Source organism: Chiloscyllium punctatum, chromosome 13, assembly GCF_047496795.1.
Source record: "Chiloscyllium punctatum isolate Juve2018m chromosome 13, sChiPun1.3, whole genome shotgun sequence".
Classification (NCBI taxonomy): domain Eukaryota; kingdom Metazoa; phylum Chordata; class Chondrichthyes; order Orectolobiformes; family Hemiscylliidae; genus Chiloscyllium; species Chiloscyllium punctatum.
The window spans coordinates 101,477,411-101,490,312 of record NC_092751.1 but is presented as its reverse complement, the minus strand read 5'-3'; the positions used below and the strand labels follow the sequence as shown (position 1 = coordinate 101,490,312).

The 12,902-nt window shown below is 45.1% G+C and overlaps 1 protein-coding gene across 2 annotated transcripts in view; it reads left to right on the top strand.

The window, feature by feature from the left end:
* Positions 1 to 12,902, top strand: part of LOC140484717 (neurotrypsin) — a 54,524-nt gene that overhangs the window by 15,030 nt on the left and 26,592 nt on the right. For both annotated transcript variants that reach the window (XM_072583463.1, XM_072583462.1), the window contains exons 5-7: positions 6,304 to 6,482; positions 8,978 to 9,125; positions 12,702 to 12,880. In XM_072583463.1, the coding sequence (XP_072439564.1) occupies positions 6,304 to 6,482; positions 8,978 to 9,125; positions 12,702 to 12,880 (506 nt within the window). The remainder of the gene's footprint in view (positions 1 to 6,303; positions 6,483 to 8,977; positions 9,126 to 12,701; positions 12,881 to 12,902) is intronic.

The window sequence follows — 12,902 nt, the reverse complement described above, 5'->3', positions numbered from 1 at the left end:
AATCAATATCCTGTTCCAGCCTTATCTCCATAACCCTTGACTCCACTATCTTTAAGAGCTCTATCCAATTCTTTCTTAAATGAATCCAGAGACTGGGCCTCCACTGCCCTCTGGGGCAGAGCATTCCACACAGCCACCACTCTCTGGGTGAAGTAGTTTCTCCTCATCTCTGTCCTAAATGGTCTACCCCGTATTTTTAAGTTGTGTCCTTTGGTTCGGCACTCCCCCATCAGCGGAAATATGTTTCCTCCTGCCAGAGTGTCCAATCCTTTCATAATCCTATTCGTTTCAATCAGATCCCCTCTCAGTCTTCTAAACTACAAGCCCAGTCGCTTCAATCTTTCAGTGTAAGGCAATCCTGCCATTCCAGGAATTGACCTCATGAACCTACGCTGCACTTCCTCAATAGCCAGAATGTCTTTCCTCAAATTTGGAGACCAGAACTGTACACAGTACTCCAGGTGTGGTCTCACCAGGGCCCTGTACAGCTGCAGAAGCACCTCTTTGCTTCTATACTCAATCCCTCTTGTTATGAAGGCCAGCATGCTATTAGCCTTCTTCACGACCTGCTGTACCTGCATGCTTGCCTTCATTGACTGGTGGACAAGAACACCCAGATCTCTCTGAACAGCCCCTTTACCTAATTTGATACCATTGAGGTAGTAATCTGCCTTCCTGTTCTTGCCACCAAAGTGGATAACCAGACATTTATCCACATTAAACTGCATCTGCCATGCATCTGCCCACTCACCTAACTTGTCCAGGTCACCCTGTAATCTCCTAACATCCTCATCACATTTCACCCGACCACCCAGCTTTGTATCATCAGCAAATTTGCTAATGTTATTGCTGATACCATCTTCTATATCATTTACATATATTGTAAAAAGCTGCGGTCCCAGCACGGATCCCTGCGGTACCCCACTGGTCACTGCCTGCCATTCCGAAATGGAGCCGTTAATCACTACCCTTTGTTTCCTATTAGCCAACCAATTCTCTATCCAATCTAGTACTTTGCCCCCAATCCCGTGCGCCCTAATTTTACTCACTAACCTCTTGTGTGGGACTTTATCAAAAGCTTTCTGAAAGTCCAGGTACACTACATCCACCGGATCTCCCTCGTCCATCTTCCGAGTTACATCCTCAAAAAATTCAAGAAGATTAGTCAAGCATGATTTCCCCTTCATAAATCCATGCTGACTCTGTCCTATCCTGTTACTATTATCCAGATGTGCCGTAATTGCATCCTTTATAATAGACTCCAGCATCTTTCCCACCACTGAGGTCAGACTAACTGGTCTATAATTTCCTGCTTTCTCCCGCCCACCCTTCTTAAAAAGTGGCACAACATTAGCCGCCCTCCAATCCTCAGGAACCGACCCCGATTCAATTGAACTCTGGAAAATAATCACCAGCGCATCCACGATTTCCCGAGCCACCTCCTTTAGTACCCTGGGATGCAGGCCATCAGGTCCCGGAGACTTATCAACCTTCAGACCTAACAGTCTCTCCAACACCAAATCCTGGCAAATAGAAATTCCCTTAAGTTCAGGTCCTTCAGCCACTGTTACCTCAGGGAGATTGACTAAGAAAGGAAGCTGTTCATTGCACATTACCAGAGCAGAAGAGCTGAGGCCTGGGAACAGGGCTATCTTTTGGCACAAAGCTATGAGACAGCGTGGGCAGGGACTAGAAGGGAAGAGGTATAAATACTTTACCACAGTCTTTCCTACCAGACAGTCCTAACTCTTCAAAACGGTGACTCGAACCTTGGTAAACAAGGAGATGAAAGGTTTTTGGGAATAGTCAGGAATAACGATGATCTCATTAAATGGTGAAGTAGGCCCGAGGTTGATATTCTGACGGAATTTAATTAGATCAAAAGGAAGATTGGGAGAATTTATTTAACTTGACAGGTTGTTACATTCTGTACTGCCCTTAAGGCTTGGCGGAAGCATAAATAACAACTGTTGTATGTGAAGTGGCTTCTTTTTAATTCATTCATGTTATGTGGGCATCCCAGGCTGGGCCAGCAGTAACAGCCTATCCCTAATTACCCAGAGGACAGTTAAGAGTCAACTACATTGCTGGGTGTCTGGAGTCACATGTAGGCCAGACCAGGTAAGGATGGCAGTTTCCTTCCCTAAAGGACATTAGTGAACCAGATGGGTTGTTCCAACAATTGACAATGGTTTCATGGTCATCGTTACTTCACACAGAGGGTGGTGGGCGTTTGGAACGCATTGCCAGCAGAGATGGTAAGAGGCAGGCACGGTAGATTCATTTAAGATGCGTCTGGACAGATGTATGAGTAGGTGGGGAGCAGAGGAATATAGATGCTTAGGAATTGGGCAACAGGTTTAGACAGTGCATTTGGATCGGCTCAGGCTTGGAGGGCCAAAGGGCCTGTTCCTGGGCTGTAGATTTTCTTTGTTATTTGTTAGACTCTTAGTTCCAGATTTTTTTATTGAATTCAATGCCGTGGCAGGATTTGAACTCCGGTCCCCAGAACACATAACTGAGATTCTGGATTAATTGTCTAGTGATAATACCACCAGACCATTTACACAAAAAACTTTATCTGGCTATGGGAAAAGAGTTGGAATGGAAGTCAAATGGGATATCTCACAAGCACGTGATAGGCTGAATGTCCTCTCTTTCATACTGTGGGATTCGACGATCCACTAACTCTTATGGTGTTTGTCATACATTGTCCTCTCTGTGTTACCAATCATCTTCTGATCTGCAGTTGGCCAACAAATTTAACCCATGATTCATCATATCTCCCTGTTTGAGGTGTTATTGGAATTTCTGGCCCTACTACATGCACATGATTATATCAGATTTGACCATTTATATTTTCATGGACTTAAAATATTAAGAAAGGAGTTACATTTCTATAATTGTAGATTAACCAGACTACAATTGAGAGTTGCCTACCCATACCCCCTGACCCACTCTTCATAGAATCATAGAATCCCTACAGTGCAGAAACAGGCCATTTGGCCCAACAAGTCCACACTGACACCCCTCCAAAGGGTATCCCACCCAGACCCATTCCCCTACCCTGTTACACTTGCCTAAGATAAACCTCAAACCTGCCTTTTGAGACAAAATTTAATCAGTTCCACAATTGGATCAAGGTATCTAATTTTCTCCTGCCTCTCTGAGATGGCAGGAACGAAACTGTGTGGGGCAGGAACGAAACTCTGCAGTTAATCTCAGTACTGACCCCCCCCCCCCACCACCCCCCGTACATCTCAGTGACACAAAGGACCCATTCCCTCCCCCTCTGCTTTCTCCTCACTCTAACAGTTGGAGATCTCCACAGAGATTTGTGAATACTGTGGGCCGCTCAAAGAAAGTTTCTTCTCGTCTATTCACAAAACTTATCCATAACAAGCAAATATTGCACTCAGCAGCCTGGAAGCTATGGAATCATACTTCAGGATCTTGCCTCCTGGTGATGATGAGAAAATAGTTTGCCCAGCGAAGTAATGATGTTGTGCTTGCATTGAAGGGCTCAGCTGGCAGCACCTTTTACCTCTGACCCATAAGGTTGAGGGTTCAGGTCCCACTCAGGTTATACACATTAAAGCTAACAATTCAGCAAAGATCTATGGCAATTCCTGCTAGCTCTTGGGCGACTTAGCGTTTGACCAGGACAGTCCTGGTTTTCCATTAGGTGTCCTGACAATTTCCTAAGGTTAGTTCAAGTGCCCTGATTTTGGCCTTTTCCCATTTGGGATTGGATGGTTGGGGTGGGGTGGGGGAAGGGAATGAAAAATTTGCGAGAAATTTCCTCCCTCTTCCAGTCAGCCCCCATTACATTACCCTGCCTGCATCGGAACCTGCACTCCTCCCATTGACATTTACAAGAAAGTTGTCATGAGCTTTTTGACACCATTGCTGAGGGTCTGGAGTCACATGTAGGCCAGACCAGGATAAGGATGGCAGTTTCCTTCCCTGAAGGACATTAGTGAACCAGATTGGTTTTAATGAAAGTTGGCCTTGGTTTCATCATTAGCCTTAGACCCCTATTTCCAGTCTTTTATTGAATGCGAATACCACTGAGTTTTGAGAAAATTTGTAGCTCAGGTTGAGGTTCTGGATGTAGGTTTGCTCGCTGAGCTGGAAGATTTGTTTTCAGATGTTTCGTCACCATACTTGGTAACATCATCAGTGAGCCTCTGGTTGAAGCACTGGTGGTGTGGCCCACTTTCTATTTATGTGTTTGGGTTTCCTTGGGTGGATGATGTCATTTTCTGTGGTGACATCATTTCCTGTGGTGTCATTTCCTGTTCTTTTTCTCAGGGAGTGGTAAATGAGAGCCAAGTCAATGAGTTTGTTGACAGAGTTCCAGTTGGAATGCCATGCTTCTAGGAATTCTCGCATGTGTCTCTGTTTGGCTTGTCCTAGAATGGATGTGTTGTGCCAATCAAAGTGGTGTCCTTCCTCATCCATATGTAAGGATACTAGTGAGAGAGGGTCATGATTGGAAGCATGACATTCTAACTGGAACTCTTGGATCCCATTTACCACCCCCGAGAAAAAAAACAGGAAAGGCATCACTACCGGAAATGACATCACCACAGGAAATGACATCACCAACACAAGGGAAACCCAAACACATAAATAGAAAGTGGGCCATACCACCAGTGCTTCATCCAGAGGCTCACTGATAATGTTATCTATTATAGTGACGAAACATCTGAAAATGAACCTTCCAGCTGAGTGAGCATAACTACACTCTCGAATGCCACCATCTGTCATGTTGGGATTTGAACCTGGAACATTAGCTGAGTTTCTGAATTAATAGTCTAGTGATAATTCCACAAGCCTGTCCTGGAAGGAATATGCCCACCTGCAAGTTCTCTTGGAAATATATTGCCATTCCTTCAGTGTCACTGGGTCAAAATCCTAAAAGTCCCTCTCTAATTATGGGTCTACCTACAGGCACAGGGACTGCAGCAGTTCACTCCCACCCTATCAAGGGGCAATTAGGGACAGAACAATTAATGCTAGCCCAGCCAGCGACACCCACGTCCCTCAAGTGAATTAAAAAACATAATCTACTGAAAAGGGTCACCAACTCTGGCTGGATGTATTCTGGGAGATGACCCCTGACCTTCATCTGCCCCTCCTCTCGGCTCCTGTCTTTAGTGTGTATAATGTGTCAATCATCGTGGAGCTCCCCTTGCTCTGTGGTTCTCAGTTCTGACTTATGTAAATCCGGTTATGTCAATGGTTCATTTTAAATCGCTTTAGACATATCTATTAACTCTCCGAATGGGTAGATAGTGAAGATGGGTGATCAGAGTGTATCACAGATCAGTGTGGGATCCTTATGAAATGTCAGTACAGGTCAGAGCAGCTGAATAGCCCTTTCCAGTTCCTACGTATACTTGGGTTAGAGGAACCTGAACACGCATTAAGGAGTTCTCTCTTGTTCTTTGTCTTGGCATTATAGGGGAAAGTGAGTAGGGTGGTCTGGTGGCACGGTGGCTCAGTGGTTAGCACTGCTGCCTCACAGCACCAGGGTGCCCAGGTTCAATCCCAGCCTCGGGTGACTGTCTGTGTGGAGTTTGCACATTCTCCCATTGTCTGTGTGGGTTTCCTCTGGGTGCTCCAGTTTCCTCCCACAGTCCTAAGATTTGCAGGTGAGGTTAAATGGCCATGCTAAATTGCTCAGAGGGAAATGGTTCTGTGTGGGTTACTCTTCAGAGGACTGGTTGGACTGAAGGGCCTGTTTCCACACTGTAGGGGATCTAATCTAAACATACTTGAGGGACCCAAGCAGGTAATTTTGTCTGGATGCGATTCCGTTAGCTGCCCTGTGATTGTCTCCAGGATCACAATAATCTGAGGAAATGTTATTTGATGCATCAAGGAGCAGTCTATTTATTTATCAACTCTATAAAAGGAACTTAATTTCCATTGCACGATATTTTTTGCTCATTGATTAACATCTGGGTTAAATTTCTACACTATTTTGTCAGTCATTAATCTGTTTATTTTAAGAAATGTAATGACTGCATTAAAATTACACAAATGTGTTTACTGGCAAATTAACAATAAATCACAGAGGAAATTCATCTTCAAAACATGTGCCATGAGTAATTCCACTTGAAATAACCCTCTTGTCAACTTTCCCCTTCCTGTTTTTCTTCTCCTCTTCCCAATCTTCTTTCTCCTCCTTCCCACTCTTCCGACTCCTGCTTCCATCCTCTCCTTTTCCCACGGCAACCTCGTATCTCTTACTTTCGTCCCCATCCCCTCCTCTTTGGTCACTCACGTCCATAGTGAAATAGGTGTGGCCAAGAAGAATTCATTGTTCGGCCCTGGATCAGGTCCCATTCATATGGACGGAGTTCACTGTCGAGGTGACGAAGCTGCCTTGCTACAATGTCGAAACAGCGCATTAGCGCGTGGAACTTGCAGACATGACAATGATGCAGGGGTTGTGTGTGGACTTCCAGAAGGTAAAAGTCAGAAGTAAACTCTTCAGCAAATTTAACAGGAATTTGCAAATGAAGAATGCCATGATTATTGTTAAATGTCTATTGTACACCCAGCTGGTGTCACTACTGAACAAGTCAGATCCCAGATGAAATCTGACTTGATAGATCTTTTTTCTAACTTAACACGATGGTCATTCAGTGAAACATGGGCACATGAGGCTGTAGATTTTCTTTAACAATAAAACAGAAGTTCTTTACAAAAAAATTGAAATAAAACAAACCTAATGAACTAAATGTAGAAATGCAGTTTGATAGATCTTAAAACACACACATCAAAACAAGGCCACATCTATTCCCCAGCAACATGACTTGCCAACATTATAAATCTAGAGACCCTTTTATATAAACTCTTCAGTTTAACTTTAGAAAGCTTTTACAAGTATGCTGCCAGGGTTGAGGGTTTGAGTTATTAGGGACAGGCTGAAGAGGCTGGGGCTGTTTTCCTTGAAGTGTTGGAGGCTAAGGGGTGACCTTATAGAGGTTTATAAAATCATGAGGGGCATGGATAGGGTAAATAGACAAGGTCTTTTTCCCTGGGGTGGGGGAATCCAGAACTAGAGGGCAGAGATTTAGGGTGAGAGTGGACCTAAGGGGCAACTTTTACACGCAGAGGGTGGTGTGTCTATGGAATGAGCTGCCAGAGGAAGTGGTGGAGGCTGGTACAGTTACAACATTTGAAAGGCATCTGGATGGGTATATGAATAGGAAGGGTTTAGAGGGATATGGGCCACATGTTGGCAAATGGGGCTAGATTAGTTAAGGTTGGCATGAATGAGTTGGATGGAAGGGTCTGTTGCCATGCTGCATATCTCAATGGTTCTGTGACTCTATAAATGGAAATGTCTCTTTAAGGAACAATTAAGCCTCATATGCCCATGTTGTCTGCAGTGTCACACAATGTAGCAATGAAGTTGCATGAATTATAGAATCATACAGTACAGAAGATGCTCTTTGGCCTATCAAGTCTGTACTGCCAAAAGTATGTTATCACTTACATTTGATCCAACACTAGACACATAACCTTGAATGTTACAACATTTCAAATGTTCATCCAAGAGCTCCTAAAGGCTATGGAGATTTCTGTCCCAATGCTCCTACCAGGCAGTGCATTTCAGAGCTCCAACACCTTCTGATAAATGCTTTTTTTCCTCAAATCTTCTCTAAACTTTCCGTTTTCCACTTTAAAACAATGCCCCCTTCCCTTGTCATTGATCCTTCAACTATGGGTAACAGCTGTTTTCTATCCGCCCTGTCCATGCCCTTTATAACCTTAAACACCTCTATCAGGTCCCCCCTCAACTTTCTCTGCTCCAAAGAAAACAACCCAAGCTGATCTAGTCTCTCCTCATCGCTAAACTGTTTCATTCCAGGCAACATTCTGGTGAATCTCCTCTGCAGTGCAAGCACATCCTTCCTATAGTGCAGTGACCAGATCTCCAGTTGTGACCGAACCAACGTCCTCTACAACTCCAACATGACCTCCCCACTCTTATAATCTGTGCCTCAACTGGTAAAGGTGCGATCTGTATGCCCTCTTAACTATGCTACTAACCTGTCCAGCTGCCTTCAGGGATCTGTGGACAAGTACCCAAAGACCCCTCTAGTCCCCTGTGGGGTGGCATGGTGGCTCAATGGTTAGCACTGCTGCCTTACAATGCTAGGAACCCAGATCTGATTTCAGCCTCAGGTGAATGTCTGTGTGGAGTTTGCACATTCTCCACCCAACAAGCCTTGCGTTGGAGAGATGTTGCTGAATTATATCCTGCGCTGAAGGACAGTTAGCTCACTTTTCCACACTCTCACAAAACTCTTTTGAGTTCAAGGGAGTACTCAATGAATGGCAAGACTTTAGGAAGCTCAGAGGAATCGTAGAATCTGGACAGTGTGAAAACAGACCATTCAGCCCATCAGGTCCACAGTGACCCACTGAAGTGCACTGTCACTCAGACACAACCCCAGCTCCCTAACCTTATTGCTGTAAAGACCACTTCTACATGGGTTTCCTCACACAATCCAAAGATGTGCAGGTTAATGGATGGGCCACAGGAAATGCAGAGTTACAGGGATACGGTAGGGGGCTGAGTCTGGGTGGGAGTGCCCTTTGAAGGGTCGGTGTGGACTTGATGGGCTGAATGGCCTGTTTCCCCACTGCAGGGATTCTGAGGTTGCTAGTGTGTTGCCGTTCATTGAACTCAAAGAATTTTGTGAGAGTTTGGAAAAGTGGACGTGCTGTTCCTCAGCACAGCATAACATTTGGTGGCACTTCTCCAACTCAAGGCCCATTGGATGGAGTAATTGGACACACAATACTCACCTTTCTAAGCCATAACCACCAACGTGGCTTGGAACTGGAGCAGCGTAGTCTTCTTTTCAGTGCAAATGTCTGACAATAGTCATTGCAGAATGGACTGATACTGAAGTATCACTTTACATGCCCTTATTTCTTTCAAGTGCAGGTTCAGTAACGCCCATCCGTCTGGTTGGAGGGAAAGAGGACACTGAGGGCCGTCTGGAGGTATTCCATGGTGGGGAGTGGGGCACTGTGTGTGATGACCACTGGGACGATTTGGACGCAGAAGTTGTCTGTAGACAGTTAGGTTTAAGGTATGATCACCGCAGCAGTAGAAGTCCAAATGAAAGCAAAATACTGCAGGCGCGGCAATCCAAAATAAAAAACAGAAAGTGCTGTAGAAACTCAGCAGGTCTGGCAGCACTGGAGGAGAGAGTTAATGTTTCGAGTTGGTTGGCTCAGTCAGCTGGAGAGCTGGTCTGCAATGCAGCATGAGATCAATTCCCGCACCGACTGAGGTGACAGTGAAGGACTCTCTCTCTCAACCTCTCCCCTCACCTGAGGTGGGATGACCCTCGGGCTAAACCACACTCAGCCATCTCTGGGTGGCACAGTGGTTAGCACTGCTGCCTCACGATGCCCGGGTCCCGGGTTTGATTCCAGCCTCAGGTGACAGTCTGTGTGGGGTTTGCACATCCTCCCTATGTCTGCGTGGGTTTCCTCCCACAGTCTGAAGATATGCAGGTTAGGTGAATTGACTCTGGGGAAAGTGTGCGGGCTAAGTGGGTTCTGACCTGTTACACCCCAGCACAACACCAGCACCTCATATCATCTACGACAGGACAACAAACCAGTTTCTCTCAATTTGTTCTGTGCCGCAATGTGCAAACTGCCTTAGAAACTACTAAAGCGAAGTCGTGTCAGCCAGTCAGGTTTGATTCATTGTGGTTGATCTGTACTTGAACGTCACTGACCCATCATGACAATCTGCTAGTTTTACTGTCCCTGTGCTTCAGTTGATCTATCCTCAGCAGAATTCTGACGCCTATCTACTTTTCAATAACTAAATATTAAAATGATATGAACGGTGGGCTATGGTACAGAAGCAACTACAGAAAGTGGTTAGAATCATAATGGATTTTCTAGACTACTGGTGCGTGAAACCGATAAGTATTTATTTTCTTGATCTATTCATCTATTTTTTAAAAACCCGTAATAGTTTCTCAAGATTTGCAGTAAACTTAATGATGCATACTCACTGGATAACATTCATGTAATGTTCATTGTGGAGTTGTTTAAAACTAACATCTCAACAACATAACGGATGAAAAAACAAGAGGGTCACCAGCATTGGCAGTTCCTGTTTGATGATTCAGAAGGATTTAACTCAGGGTTGGCTTCAGTCAGTTGAGAATCCCACTACAACCTTCTCACAAAGCCCGGCCTACATAACCACCTCTAAGGAGCGTCTTTCTGTCTGTAAATTGTATGTGAATTATGGTTAAGTATGTACATGTCAAGGGCATTACTTGGGTTTTGTTTCAGTATTTACAAAGAGACACTTTGTGGAACTGTATGTGGTTAAATTAGGAGGTGTGTATGTGCCGTGTTTCATTCTGTTAGTAAATGAAAAGGTAAAGTCCCCATAGTCCCATGGCAGAGATGGTAGTTTAACCTGGGGGTCACAACACCTCAGGTAAGGGGAGGGGCTGAGAAGGAGAATCCTTCAGGGCTACCTCAGTCAGTATGGGAATTGAACCCAAAACTGTTGGAATTACTCCACAGTGCAATCTAACCATCCGGTCAACTGAGCTAAGCTTAACACTACATTAGGTAAACTTGAGCTGAAAATGTGTTGCTGGAAAATGTGTTATTGTCCCTGTGCTTCAGTTGATCTATCCTCAGCAGAATTCTGACGCCTATCTACTTTTCAATAACTAAATATTAAAATGATATGAACGGTGGGCTGATGAAGGGCTGATGCCCGAAACATCGATTCTCCTGCTCCTTGGATGCTGCCTGACCTGCTGTGCTTTTCCAGCAACACATTTTCAGCTCTGATCTCCAGCATCTGCAGTCCTCACTTTCTCCATTAGGTAAGCTTGATTCTACTACCATTCTTGGCGACCTGGGTTATAAACCTGTCTGTCCCAGAGAGATGGCAGCAATGATGTGTCACTTGATGGTCAGGATCTGAATGCTGGTGGAATCCAAATGAAACTCTCTCCAGTCCCTTGCATTGTGCAGTGGCAGGGGACGTAGGCTTTTTCCACTGGGAGTCGGAAACACAAAGTTTATTTTGTTGGCTAGGAGTTATGTTCTTTCTCCTCTTGACCTTCAGGAACCTAAGAACTAGTAGCAGGAGCAGGCTATTCAGCCCTTTGAAAATACTGTACCAACCAGTAGGATACTGCTGTTGGCCTTGCTTCCATTTTCCAAACTTTCAACATACCCCTGGAGTCCCCTATACTTCAGAAAGCTATCTATCTTAGCCTTGAACATACTCAATGTCTGCTGGCTAAGGAAGAGAATTCTAAACCTTTGTGACCTTCCACAGGAAGAAATACCTTCTCATTTTCATCTTGAGTGGCAGACCCTTTATTCTCTGAAGCTGCATCTACTAGTTCTAGATTCCCCCAGGATAGGGCGCATCTTCTGAGCATCAACACCCTTAAACCCTGTCAGAACCTTCTATGTCTCAGTAAGATCACCCCTCACACTTCGATACTCCAGTGAGTACAGGTCACCTGCTTAACCTGGCCTGATAAGGCACCACTTGCATCCCAGGAACCAGGCAAGTGAATCTTCTCAGAACTGCTTCCGATCCAGTTAAGCCTTCCTTAAGTGGGGAGGTAAACACTTTACACAGTACTCCCCAGGTGCAATTTCATTTACAGAGGATCATCCAAAGAAATAAAATAATGATTTATTCACCTGGGCGTTTGCTGACTCCAATTTTTGCTGGACACTTAGGTATTGGACACTTTTGGTGCATCTCTGGGTGAAGCTTTTGATAATTGAATAGTGTTGTTGGACCCCAATATCTCCACCTTCCAAGTATATTAACGGTTCAAATGTCAGGAGGGTGGGAATGCTAATAACTGAAGTGGACTCCACGTGGCTGCCGTTTTAATTGGTCTCTTCTGTTGTGTCATTCACACCTTGATCAGGGTTCAAGTCAAATCAAGCTCTTTAATCAGAAACTTCTGGAGAAACTCAACAGGTCTGGCAGCATCTGTGGAGAGAAAGCAGGGTTAACATCTTGGGTCCAGTGACCCCTCTTTATATGGGGCGTAGCTTGGTTCGCTTGGATGGCTGGTGTGCAATGTAGCGTGATGTTAACAGAGTGGGTTCAATCCCCACACTGACTGAGGTAGCCATGAAGGAGTCTTCATCTCAACTTCTCCCCTCACCTGAGGTGTGGTGACCCCTAGGTTAAATCATCACCAGTTGTCTCTCTCGAGTGGGACAGAGGTGATTTTACTTTTACTATGCAATTCATAGAATCGTGACACTGTGTAAGTAGGCCATTTGGCCCATCAAGTCCTTCTGACCACACATCCCACCCCCTACCCAACATTTCCCATGGCTAATCCACATAGCCTGCACATCCCTCGCCACAATGGGTAATCCACCTGGGCTACACGTCATTGGACTGTGGGAGGAAACCCACATGGGCAGTGTGCAAATTCCACACAGTCGCCCAGAGGAGGATTCAAACTCAGGTCCCCGGTGCTATGAGGCAGCAGTGCTAACCACTGAGCCATCATGCCACCCCAAACGATGACCAAAACTACAGAACAGCTAAACACCCGGGAGGTGCAGATGGGAATGTTACAAACTTTGTGCCTCTTGTACCCAGGTGAATCTTTGTTTCTTTCTCTCCATAGTGGCACTGCCAAGTCCTGGATGTCGTCCCACTTTGGTCACGGCTCTGGTGTAATCCTATTGGATGACGTTGAGTGCACTGGCAATGAGCTGCATTTGGACGAATGTAAGAAAAGCAACTGGGGACAGCACAACTGTGAGCATGCAGAAGACGCTGGTGTCTCCTGCAACCCATACGCAGGTAGACTATCCCAGTGTTTCTC